The 12736-nt window shown below is 38.8% G+C and overlaps 1 protein-coding gene, 1 long non-coding RNA gene and 1 pseudogene across 2 annotated transcripts; all 3 read right to left on the minus strand.

Moving 5' to 3' along the window:
- Nucleotides 1-604: 604 nt before the first annotated feature.
- On the minus strand, nt 605-11393 carry LOC129377016 (galactose-specific lectin nattectin-like). Its single transcript, XM_055056741.1, has 7 exons — nt 11390-11393; nt 9491-9555; nt 2690-2705; nt 2043-2137; nt 1697-1831; nt 1078-1180; nt 605-813 (listed from the first exon to the last, which is right to left on the minus strand). Exons 1-7 carry the CDS (start codon nt 11391-11393, stop codon nt 746-748), a joined length of 486 nt encoding a protein of 161 aa, XP_054912716.1. The 3' UTR covers nt 605-745.
- Nucleotides 2873-3583, minus strand: LOC129377038 (uncharacterized). The gene is made up of 3 exons (XR_008607866.1): nt 3272-3583; nt 3032-3135; nt 2873-2932 (listed from the first exon to the last, which is right to left on the minus strand). It is a non-coding gene; the product is annotated as an uncharacterized LOC129377038 (long non-coding RNA).
- LOC129377030 (ladderlectin-like) lies at nt 7433-8964 on the minus strand (annotated as a pseudogene).
- Nucleotides 11394-12736: the final 1343 nt, after the last annotated feature.

A 12736-nucleotide genomic window follows, 5' to 3' on the forward strand; every position in this document is an offset into this window, starting at 1 on the left:
GTGTCCAGAACTTTAAGATGCAACAATCAGCAGCTACTGAAAATCCCACGGAGCCGATTCCAGAGGAAGGAGATCGGGCTTTCTCCTCTAATCTCTGGAATAATCTGCCTTTCCAGATTAGATCTGCCCACAGCCCGGATCATTTCAAATCGCTTCTTAAACCTCATTTTGATTCCCAGGCATTTAATTGAGGTCTGATACTGGAACTCTTCTGTTATAATGCTTTATAAATTATTTTACTTAATATTACTCTTATTATTCTACCTTTAATTTTAAATACATATATATAGAGCTATTTAAATAAATTTGCTATTGACATACTTTTATTCCGGCCCACTTCATCCGACTGTAATTTATCCCACCTGAAAAATATTTAGATATAAATATTCACGTTTCTATGCTGCTACATTACTTTAACGTTGATTTTATTTGGCAGGCCAAAGAGAAATGTTCAAGTGTTTATCGGTGTAGCTGCACTGACTTCTGATTTTCTCAGAATAAAGATATAGCTGAGATTTAGATCTATTCCCACTAAGTTTAGAAGTTGCTGCTTAAATGCAATGTTGACATATTTTAAATAAAAGAATAAAATCAATCAATTAGATTTCAGAGAAAGAAAACATTTATTTCAGTGAAATCATTTATGAAGTGAAATCAGGTTCTTCCTGCACTGATGTCATTGAGGCTTGACATCACCAGTAGGACAGACATACAGTTCAGATTATTTGGCATCAGAAGAGAAAAGTCATGGGTCTCTGGCACAGATGTAGGGAAGCGTCGTGTAACAGTCAGCACCAGACAAAAGTGTCTGTCCTGTAAAAAGACAAAGGGACAAATCCTGACTGCAAACCTTTGACAAAGACTTTGACATAATTTGATTGGTTTCAGAAAGCATGCAGGGCAGATGACGAGTCTTGCCCAAGGACACAACGGACATGAATGGAGTGGGGGTTCGAACCAGGAACCCACCAATTACAGGACAAACTCCTACTCACTAAGACACCAGATACAAAGATAAAAACATGCATTTAAACAAAATGATTAAATTACAGGTTGTGTGTCTCCAGTAACAAATACCTGCTATGTTGATGTCCATGCATCTTTTCCCATCCGATGTGTTATTTCGGGTCCAGGAATTAAACACAAACTTGGAGCCATCACTCCAAAACCAGATGCCTTCCTGAAAGAACATCTTAGTTTTCAGTTCCAATGCAATAAATCCCACAGAACCAACCTGGACTTCTGCCACTCACTATAGAAAACATGAACTGTGTTTGGATCATTGATATTTAAACCCTCAGCTGGTCAGAGCAGCCGGAGGAAAAACAGAAGCCGGTTCTGGTTCTGTTGGAGGTCTCCTCTTATTCCTCTCCACTGTTGCCACATGCTTCCTCAGCATGAGGGAGTTTAGCATAGTCAGTTATTCAATACAACAAACTGGGTTTCTTCCTCGGGTAACTGTTGACCAAATGATATTCTAATCTGCAGTTAACTGCATTATAACCAGAATCAACTGGAATGTCTTTGACTGAACTGACCACTTTATTAGGAACACCTGTTCAATTCAATTCAGTTTATTAATATGACAACAATTCACAACAAATGTCGTCTCAAAGCTTTTACAAAAAGAGCCATGAGAAATACATCTTGACAGAAAACGACCAATGGAGATATTTGTATGTTTTTAAATTCTCACAATCAATGCACTATGACCTCCAATCCAACTTCTTGTATCTTTGCCAGTTGTCCTGTAGACAAGGTGTTTGAGGAAGTAGTAGTCATTTGAAGAGTGGAATGAGGCCAGGTTTCCATTCATTGAGAGGCAGTCGTTCTGAAAAAGGCAACACTGGTTTAAACTTTCCTCTGTGCAGTGAGACAGTTGGTGCAGCTGAATATCAACCTTAGGAAATTATGGATCTATTTGTTTAATGGAAATCAGTTTCTGGAACCTTATTGTTGGTGAATCTTATTGTCTTTATATCAATAAATTTACATTTCCTTTGAATTGAGGAAATCTGCTGAGATCATCACATCTGTTGTACCTCTGCTTCAGCCCAGGACTTTTTAACCTTCACAAATATATAACAGCGACGTTCAAACCAAGTCCAACCAGGAGGGCAGTCAACCTCTGTAATAGCTGAGAAATATGAAGACAGAAGGTAAATACATAAATCTAATAATCAGCATCATGTTCACACCAAAACAGTCCAGAGGTTCAGCTGCATCAAACAATATGAATGTAAGAAAAAATGACCAAAATTACAGGTTATGAAATAGGAAATATGTCAGTTAATAACTGTTAAAAAAGTATAATCAATGTTGAATTAAATAAATAATGAAGTAAAAATACTGCACTTTAACAAAATGATTTAAGAGATGACAGTTATTGGAAAATATTTTCACATGAAAAGCCTCTGAAATGACACATTTATTGTTTCTGATTATTTTATTCAGAAAATAATTTGCCTTCAGTAAAAACTACTGTTGTCTATCCGCCTTGTGGGATGGGATGTTTCTATACAATATGTACTAAATAAACTATTTATTAATTTACATATGCAGAAATTAAGGCCTGTAATTTTGCTGAAAGGATGACCCAAGAAGCAAAAGTTTCCTATCTTTTCAAAGAACTTCTCACAATAATTGTCTTTTAGGTGTTAGAAACTCCAACAATAAAAGAATCACATACCTTTCAGTTGACATGCCTGTGGATGGAAAACCCAAAGTTTAGACAAAATTCCCAACAAAACAAAGTTTTCTCATCAACCAAGTGATGGCTCAGATTGCTCCATCTGATCTACGTCAGTCAGCCAAAGCTCCCAACAGGGACATACCAGTCATTGTCTTAAGTCCTTCTCCATACTTACATCAGTCCATCCCAGAGTCCAAAGGTCAGACCAAGAAGCAGAGAGAAGAGAAGACCGGCAGCCATCTGTAGAAAGAATGGTTAGGAAAGTTCATAATTAGCATCACAGATCAACTCAACCAAGACATAAAACATCACCATGAGCAGTAGGACTTTAAATGTTACCTTGTTCTGATGGTTAGTTGAAGAGTCTGTTCCAGCAGCAGTTTCTGGTCACAGGATGTCTCAGAGATGGAAACACAGACTTTATATACCTTCACTTTGTTTGTCTGTGAAGTGGACATTTTGGAGTAAGTCACTGTCTGTTCTCGCTTTTGTCACTTTTTTACAACGTGTTCAAGTTGTTGCAGAATCTTCCAGGATTCGGCCAAGGACGTTTTCCTGATAGCGTGAAGAGTTACGTACCGTAAGAAGTGATTAGAACCGGACCAAACCGGCTGATGTTGCCACTTCTGCTTCTCTGTCCAGAACTGTGTTCTTGTATGGAATGTACTCTCTGATGACAGAAGTGGATTAAAAAAGGACGTATCTGTGAGATGTTGCTCTGCTTTTCCTGACTCTGTTGGATTCAGTCTGTTGACTGCCTTCAAATAAAACACTTGAAACCAAGCCAATGCACTGCCTCCAATGCACTGCCTTCCATGCACTGCCTCCCATGGATGTGTGGTATGTTCATGCAGGTTCACCTTTAAAGGCAGCACCAATGTGGCCTGTAAAGCTAGGTGTGTCATGTGCACCCTCACACACATTTGTCTTGAGTTGTTGAGATGGCGTGGTATGGACTTCCATTATCCCGTTCTTTCCTCAGATGTCGATCAATTGTTTTCAGGACTGCGGTTGGGTTGGTGGTCTCGCTCCCCTCTCTGAGAATGCGTGTGGTCATAGGTGTGGGGTTCTTGACCGAGATCCTGAGTTGTTGTGGTTCCTGCCAGTGAATTGTTTGTGGCTTCACCGCCTCCCCTCTGTTTCCTGGAACGTGCACCAAAACTGAATGTTTGTCATTTACCAATTAATAATTTTTTTTTATTCAGGTCAGTGTTCAACCGCTCACGTTGAGTCCTTCTTATAATTTTTTGGCATGTTTATTGGCACACTGTAGTTGTTTTTGTTTTGCATGTAGGTTTGATTTGTCATTGCTTGCATGTTTCATTTAGCTATTTTTTGGTTCATTTGCTCTGCATGTTCTATTTTTTTGTTTGGTGTGCAGTGTTCTTTTTTGTATTCATTTCTTACAATGGTGGCCAATGGAAGATCTCAAGGATTTGGTTTCTTTTCAAGTTGCAAGATCCATTGAAAATGATGACGGCAACAAGAAGCTTCCTTCTTGTTGGGAAAAGCAAGAGTAACTCCCGTGAAACTGATAACCATTCCTCATCAGATGCTGCAAACAGAATTGGAGCCATAATTGGATCAAATAGTTTTTTGAACAGACAGCACTTTAGTGCTCAAGTACATAAAAAACGAGAACAAACATTTCTGCATATTTGTGGCAAATTGTGTGTCAACCATCAAAGATCTATCTCACCTTTCACAGTAGAAGTCTTAATACTAAAGACAATCCTGCAGGCTGTGACTCCAGAGGAATGAAGGTGACTTCCTGAAAGGAGAAAGTTGGATTGAAGGCTCAAAGTTTCTGCTTGGACCAGAAAAGGGTTGGCCTTCCGATGATGTGGAAGCCACAATTGCTGCTGAAGATGTTGAGTTTAAAAGAGATGTCACAGTGAATGTAATCACTCGGGTCTCTCGTATTGCTACAGATCAGCACCTTGTAAATTTGTCAGATTGGAGTAAACATAAAGTGGCAGTTGCATGGTTTATTAAATGAAAAAAGGTTATTTTGCAGTTGAAACAAAATAAAAAAGTTGGATACTCGTAAAACGAGTGTAGAAGAATAACATATGATGGGCAAAACAGCAACAAATCAAACCTTGTCGATTGACGATCTTTTGGATGCTGAAATTTCCATTATTTTCCATAGTTGGCAGAAGAGATTGCTGCCCTATCAGTGGGGAAAGCTGTACCAAGACAAAGCTCTATTTGCAAACTAGATCCACATCTATAGGACAGACTTTTGAGAGTTGGAGGCCACTTGAGTAAGTCAGCTTTACCAGAACAACACGTCTTCACACTCATCTTAAGACACGCATTAGCAAGTTGGTCACAGCGGCAGAAATTATACGCTGTCAATTCTGCAAAAAAGATTTTGGATAACAAATGCCTTCTCAGTTCTGAGAAAAATTACATCATAATGCAGTTTCTGCAGACAACACAAAGGAAAGTCTTCCCAGATCTCCCTCCTTTTACTCATGTAGCAGTGGATTGTTTTGGTGTTTTGGAGGTGAAAAGAGAACAAAGCTTCTTCAAGCATCATGGTGTCTTTTTTACCTGCTTTGCAAGCAGAGTTGCTCATTTGGAAGTGGCTTTATCTTTAGGCATTGACACTTTGCAAAGGTGGAGTCTGGGAGCGTCATTCGGATGGTGAGAAAGGGTCTTACCTCTGTGTTACGGTGATGATGGATTGCAGACCATTTGTGCGAGGCTGAGGCTGTATTGATTGGTCGACCCCTCTCTCAAATGATCCACTGATCTGGACCCACTCACTCCTAAACACATTCATCTGGTGAAAGGGAAGCCAGTTTAATCACCCGATCATTTAACAAGGATGATCTGGATGTGAAGAAGAGATGGCCACAAATCCAATACCTTGCTGATTTGTTCTGGAAAAGATGGCTTCAAGAGTACCTTCCATTACATCAAGAGTGAGACAAATGGAACCAAAAGAGGAGAAATTTTGTTCTTAGAATCATAGTTATTGTAATGGATCCTGTGGATCCACCGATGTCTGGGCTTCTGGGTTGGAAACTTTCCCAGACAAAAAAGGTCTGGTACGATCCGTGAGTCTTCAAACAAAAACAAGCATCCCAGAAAGACCTGTCTCTAATGTGCTCAAATTTTGGGTATAATTTGTTTTCATTTTGTTTTGGCTCTATGATTTCATTTGAAGGTAATTGTAATGTCACCTGCCATTTACAATTAGGGCCCGGTCTACTAGAGCCATATTTTTGGGGGCTTTATGTTTATTTTTTATTTGGTGTAATACCTGAAAATGACAGTGAGTGGGTTTTGAATAAGCAAAATATTTATATGATGACAGAAAGCATTAACATTTTTAAAAGCACACAGCACTACAGATATACTCTGCTGGAAATAAAACTTCTGCATTGTCCATGAGGACCTGGAAATCTGTCCTGGATTGTCCAAACAATGCTCTGTGGCCAGAACCCAAAGTCCTTGACAAACCGCCTGTATGCTGCCTGATGTCTCCACCTTCACATGGAAATCCTACTACAGCATCAGGTCCTTCCAGATGCTGCCACCTCCACAGGCTCCATGTGATGGTACCTTCTCTCCAACACAGAAGATGTTCTGTGTGTTTTATTTAGAAATCTTTATATATTTTATGAATACATTGTTCAGTGGTAATTTACTGAATTATTTTGTTAATGTTGTTTACCAGTTTGGATAACCTGACTTCCTATCAATGAAGAAAAACCATGCTAACCAAAAAGGCACCAGACATGGACCTGCAGCACACGGCTGGGTCCAGACGGGGCCAACAGGGGAGTCCAAAGAAATTATACTTGATAAATGTCCTATTGATATTCAGTGGTGAATATTTTTAACCTTCATAATTTTACTGTAACAGTGAATTAAAAATTGTGATGCTCTACTTCTGGGTGCTGTATTGGCATAGGATCACATTTTCCATCTGCTAGATCAGGATCTGCAACCTGAATCTCTGGAGACATCCCACAGCGACTCAAAACCAACTGCAACTCCAGCATGAACTGGTTTACAGAAGCTAAATAAATGATTTAGCAGGAGATCCTCATAGAAACAACATGTTAGCTTCTCGTTACGCTAGCATCATTATCATGGACTAATTACTTAAAATAGCACAAAGCTTAGTCTCCCAGCAGAAACGAGTCGACGGCCATTTAAAGCTTCCTTTGATCCTGAATTTGACCCAACCTGAAACTAAATGATTTTATTCTCCAGGCTTTTGGAAACGTTCTTCTGACTCGTGGTCCAATATGAGGCCTGCAGGTCCAGGTGGTTCGTTATGTGGATCGCCTCCATGCGGGGAAATCCTCCAGGTTATAAGACAAGTCTTGTACCGAGATAATACGGATCCCATCCTAAATACACGCAGTTTTTTTGAGATGCCTCATTTGGTCCAGCCTCGTCAGCTTCTGTTGTGATCAATTTTGCTCTGATTTGAACAGGAGAAATCCACTTCCTGACCGACATCTGAACTGGTTTACAGAAGCATCCGGGTCACATGTCTGAAAACTAAAATAAATTATAAGCATCTGTGTACTTACAGTAAATGAGTTAGAAAATCAAACTAGATCTATTCAATTCAATTTATAAAAGTTACTCTTATCATTTTGCTGAAATTAGAACAAAACTAACTTCTGTTTAGTAAAAAGCACCAGTTGATTTTACAATGTGGCTGCTTAAATGAACAGATATTAAATGCTGGAATTAAATCAAACAATCAAATTTCAGAGAAATAAACGTTTATTTAAGTGATAAAATGAAGTGAAATCAGGTTCTTCCAACAGTGATGTCATCAAGGCTTGACATCCAAATGAAAGTGACATCGGCAGCAGGAAAGCCATATATTATGGATACATTTCAGATTATTAGACATTAGAAGAGAAAAGTTATGGGACACTGGCACAGATGTAGGGAAGCTCCTTGTTACAGCTTTCATCATTCACATGATCTCGTTCTGTAAAGAGACGAAGAGAGCAGGGTTTCGAACCAGGAACCCACCAATTACAGGACAAACTCCCACCCACGAAGCCACTGGATATAAAGACCTTATAAAACATACATTTAAACAAAATGATCAAACTACAGATTTTGATTTCCCAGAAATAAATACCATCAAAGTTGATCTCCATGCAGTCTTCGCTTGAAACGGCTTGGTTTGGCTCATGAAAGCCCCAGTGATGAAACACAAACTTGGAGCCATCACTCCAAAACCAGATGCCTTCCTGAAAGAACATCTTAGTTTTCAGTTCCAATGCAAATAAATCCCACAGAACCAACCTGGACTTCTGCCACTCACTATAGAAAACATGAACTGTGTTTGGATCATTGATATTTAAACCCTCAGCTGGTCAGAGCAGCCGGAGGAAAAACAGAAGCCGGTTCTGGTTCTGTTGGAGGTCTCCTCTCATTCCTCTCCACTGTTGCCACATGCTTCCTCAGCATGAGGGAGTTTAGCATAGTCAGTTATTCAATACAACAAACTGGGTTTCTTCCTCAGGTAACTGTTGACCAACTGATATTCTAATCTGCAGTTAACTGCATTATAACCAGAATCAACTGGAATGTCTTTGACTGAACTGACCACTTTATTAGGAACACCTGTTCAATTCAATTCAGTTTATTAATATGACAACAATTCACAACAAATGTCGTCTCAAAGCTTTTACAAAAAGAGCCATGAGAAATACATCTTGACAGAAAACGACCAAATGGAGATATTTGTATGTTTTTAAATTCTCACCTGTGTTGTATCATGACCTCCAACCCAGTTTCTGTGTGTTTTCCAGTTGCATTGAAGACAAGGTCTCTAATTAAGTTGTATTGATTTCCACTATGGATTGAGGCCAAATTTCCTTTGAATGAAAGGCAGTCGTTCTGAAAAAGGCAACACTGGTTTAAACTTTCCTCTGTGCAGTGAGACAGTTGGTGCAGCTGAATATCAACCTTTAGAAATTATGGATCTATTTGTTTAATGGAAATCAGTTTCTGGAACCTTATTGTTGGTGAATCTTATTGTCTTTATATCAATAAATTTACATTTCCTTTGAATGTAGGAAATCTGCTGAGATCATCACATCTGTTGTACCTCTGCATTGTCCCAGTTCTTGTGAGCTTCAAAAAACTTGAAACAGCGACCATCGTACCAAGTCCAATTTCCAAGACATTCAGTTGATTTGGCATCTTTGAAGAGAGAAGTTAAATACGTAGATCTGATAATCAGCATCATTTTAACACAAACCAGGAGTTCTGCTGCATCAAACAATATGATTATATCAAACTATGATAAATATTAAAAGTTATTGGAAAATATTTTCACATGAAAATCTGAAATGACATTTATTGGTTCTGATTATTTTATTCAGAAAATAATTTGCCTTCAGTAAAAACTACTGTTGTCTATCCGCCTTGTGGGATGGGATGTTTCTATACAATAAGTACTAAATAAACTATTTATTAATTTACATTATGCAGAAATTAAGGCCTGTAATTTTGCTGAAAGGATGACCCAAGAAGCAAAAGTTTCCACTTTTCAAAGAACTTCTCACAATAAAATTGTCTTTTAGGTGTTAGAAACTCCAACAATAAAAGAATCACGTACCTTTCAGTTGACATCCGGCCTGTGGATGAAAAACCCAAAGTTTTAGAACAAATTCCCAACAAAACAAAGTTTTCTCATCAACCAAGTGATGGCTCAGATTGCTCCATCTGATCTACGTCAGTCAGCCAAAGCTCCCAACAGGGACATACCAGTCATTGTCTTAAGTCCTTCTCCATACTTACATCAGCTCCATCCCAGAGTCCAAAGCTCAGACCAAGAAGCAGAGAAAGAGAAGACCGGCAGCCATCTGTAGAAAGAATGGTTAGGAAAGTTCATAATTAGCATCACAGATCAACTCAACCAAGACATAAAACATCACCATGAGCAGTAGGACTTTAAATGTTACCTTGTTCTGATGGTTAGTTGAAGAGTCTGTTCCAGCAGCAGTTTCTGGTCACAGGATGTCTCAGAGATGGAAACACAGACTTTATATACCTTCACTTTGTTTGTCTGTGAAGTGGACATTTTGGAGTAAGTCACTGTCTGTTCTCGCTTTTGTCACTTTTTTACAACGTGTTCAAGTTGCAGAATCTTCCAGGATTCGGCCAAGGACGTTTTCCTGATAGCGTGAAGAGTTACGTACCGTAAGAAGTGATTAGAACCGGACCAAACCGGCTGATGTTGCCACTTCTGCTTCTCTGTCCAGAACTGTGTTCTTGTATGGAATGTACTCTCTGATAACAGAAGTGGATTAAAAAAGGACGTATCTGTGAGATGTTGCTGATCAGTGAGTTATTTCCAGTTCTTTTTTGCAAGCAGTTTTATGTCATCCCTTAGAAAGAGTTGGACAATGATTACTTCTCTTCAAACTGGCATCTGTCGATATTCTACAGTTAAAGCACTTCTGGATGGATGGATGCATGGATTATCAAGTCAGATATATTAGGCCCGTATCAGGAAAGTAACAGCCAAATTGCTGTGTTCCAGTTATTGCTGATTGATGTTTCGTGTCTCCATCTATTATCTCTGACATCAGTCTGAGGAACATTTGTCCACTCACTTTCATCTGTGAGATGTTTATGAGGGTTCTTGTACATTTAGTAATTTCCAAATCATCCATTAACTTATCAAAGACACCCAGGTCTGGGCTTTGACTATGCCCAGTAACTTTAGTTACTTCTTGACCAGGTGTCGGGTCTAGTTCTGTCTCAGCTTTCAGTTTACAGAGAATGTCTCACATATTTCTGAAGCTTCATCTGATACACTGTAGAATCTGTGGTGGTTTCTATGATGAACTGACCAGGTTCTGCTGCAGCAAAGTGTACCAAAGTATGACACTTCCTCCTCCTTAATTCACATTTGCTATGAAGTTTTTCTCCTGGACTGCTGTACTTGGTTTATGCCAAACATGTTCTCTGTCTGGAGTCTAAATAATAGAGTTTTAGGCTCTGCAACCCTAAGAACAATGTACCAGAAGTTTCTCTCCGTTCTTCCTGGCATTCTTACAAAGCAAAAGGTTTCCTTGTTGCTCAGACTTTGCATGTCGTGAAAATATAACAAAGGTTCCAATTTTGATCCCCAATCAAACCAAGTCTCCTGGACTATCAGGTGTGAAAACAGGACTCACCACTCAGAACTAAAATAGAAAATTTAATTCCAAATCTCTTTATCTTGCGGAGATATTGAGGTGGAGCCTCAGATTTTTTTTGTCTGAATGTTCCCAAAGGTGATCGGATCTTCAGTTGGACATCAGCGCACCTGTCATCTCAAATACCACCACCAGAGGGCGACATAGCATCACTTTTTGTCCTTTTCAACATCAGATGAAAGAAGTTTCCTGTATCTTCATCTAAACATCTCCTGATTTGTTTGTGATGTCCCTCTGACACATTTAAGCCCAAAATTATTCATACCATTGCTAGAAATAGATTAAAGTCATCTTTAAATTTTAGCCATGTTTCTTCTGACTGGAGCCAATATAAATGAGATATGTGTGTGTGTGTGTGTGTGTGTGTGTGTGTGTGTGTGTGTGTGTGTGTGTGTGTGTGTGTGTGTGTGTGTGTGTGTGTGTGTGTGTGTGTGTGTGTGTGTGTGTGTGTGTGTGTGTGTGTGTGTGTGTGTGTGTGTGTGTGTGTGTGTACCCATCTTCAATGCCTTAGAGAATCTGTGTGGAGAGCAAAAAATTAGAGTGATGGCAAAAAGACCTTTCTGTGTCATCACCAAAGTGATTGATTGGTGAAAACCAATAAAGATTCTTCCTCTAAATGTTGCTTCAACATGACATTTGTTGTGAATTGACGTCATATAACTAAATTTAATTTTAGCTACATTTTGAAAAGGACATAGAAAGTTTGAAAAAGAAAATCCATATTTTTAGGTTGATCTCTTTTTACAGGTTTATTGTCTTAAAAGATTCCTCTCATTGCTGATCAGAAACAAATCTGCTGGATATCTGAATAACTTTTGCTAAACTGAACATAAATAATTTAAATAGAATTCTACTCCTCCTTCCATCCATTCTTTTTTTCAGCTTTTTTTTCCATCTCTACCAATTTATCCTTCTCCCGTCCATTTCTGCCATTTCTTCTCCTCCTTGTCCCGTTCCAAGCCAGATGACAGAGGAAATCCTCCCTGTAACATTAACGTCTGAATTAAAGTATTTCACTTGTGACTCCACTGTGAACTATTTTCCTGCAGAAACTAATGAAACGGCTTCACAGGGAGTCGCTGAAGTTGGCCTCGCTGAGCTTCATTAACGCTAAATTGTCTGATTCTTTCAGTTGTTTGGCTCTTATTGTTGCTGAGGGAATTTGCTTTGTAGATTCTGGATTGAGTCATTTGTAGGAAACGCATGAGTGCTAGTAATCCAGTTTGTCATAAGTGTCGGTAAGGAGCAGGCAGGGACTGCAGAGCAATAATAACCGAGGCTTAAAAGTCTTCATCATTTTAGGGAATAATTGCAGAGGAGTTTGAAAAACTCCTCAGGTTGTTTTACTGAACATGATGTACGTTTTCAGTTGCCTTGAAGCCTCTGAGGCAGAGCTGGGACTTAATATTTAGAGCTGTGGAAATAATGCTGACCTCCGACCTCTGCTTACTCCCATTCACAAAAACAAGGAACAGAAAGAGCAAAAACAGCTGAAAGCAGAAGTAAAATGCTGATTTTCTACAGACATTTCTAAAAACCTTTTCATAATAGGCTTTTATTCATATTGTAGCCAAGTGAAGGATTGTGGCTTTACTGATGAACAATTTACTGGAACTAAACCTTGAGTTTCACCGTAAGAGCTGTACGAACAAACACACACACACCAAAAGACGGAGGAAGCTACAAACCACTAAAAGTATCAACTCAGATTCAAAAACTCTACACTATTTGATTACAATGAAACAAACTCACAATTCCAACAGATCATATATAGAAATGTTTTTATTTACTAAATAAACATTATTTACAAAATAAACATACCTGGTGCCTCTATTAGGGG

This window comes from Poeciliopsis prolifica, unplaced genomic scaffold (assembly GCF_027474105.1).
Source record: "Poeciliopsis prolifica strain line A6 unplaced genomic scaffold, Auburn_PproV2 SCAFFOLD046, whole genome shotgun sequence".
In the NCBI taxonomy this organism is placed as follows: Eukaryota; Metazoa; Chordata; class Actinopteri; order Cyprinodontiformes; family Poeciliidae; genus Poeciliopsis; species Poeciliopsis prolifica.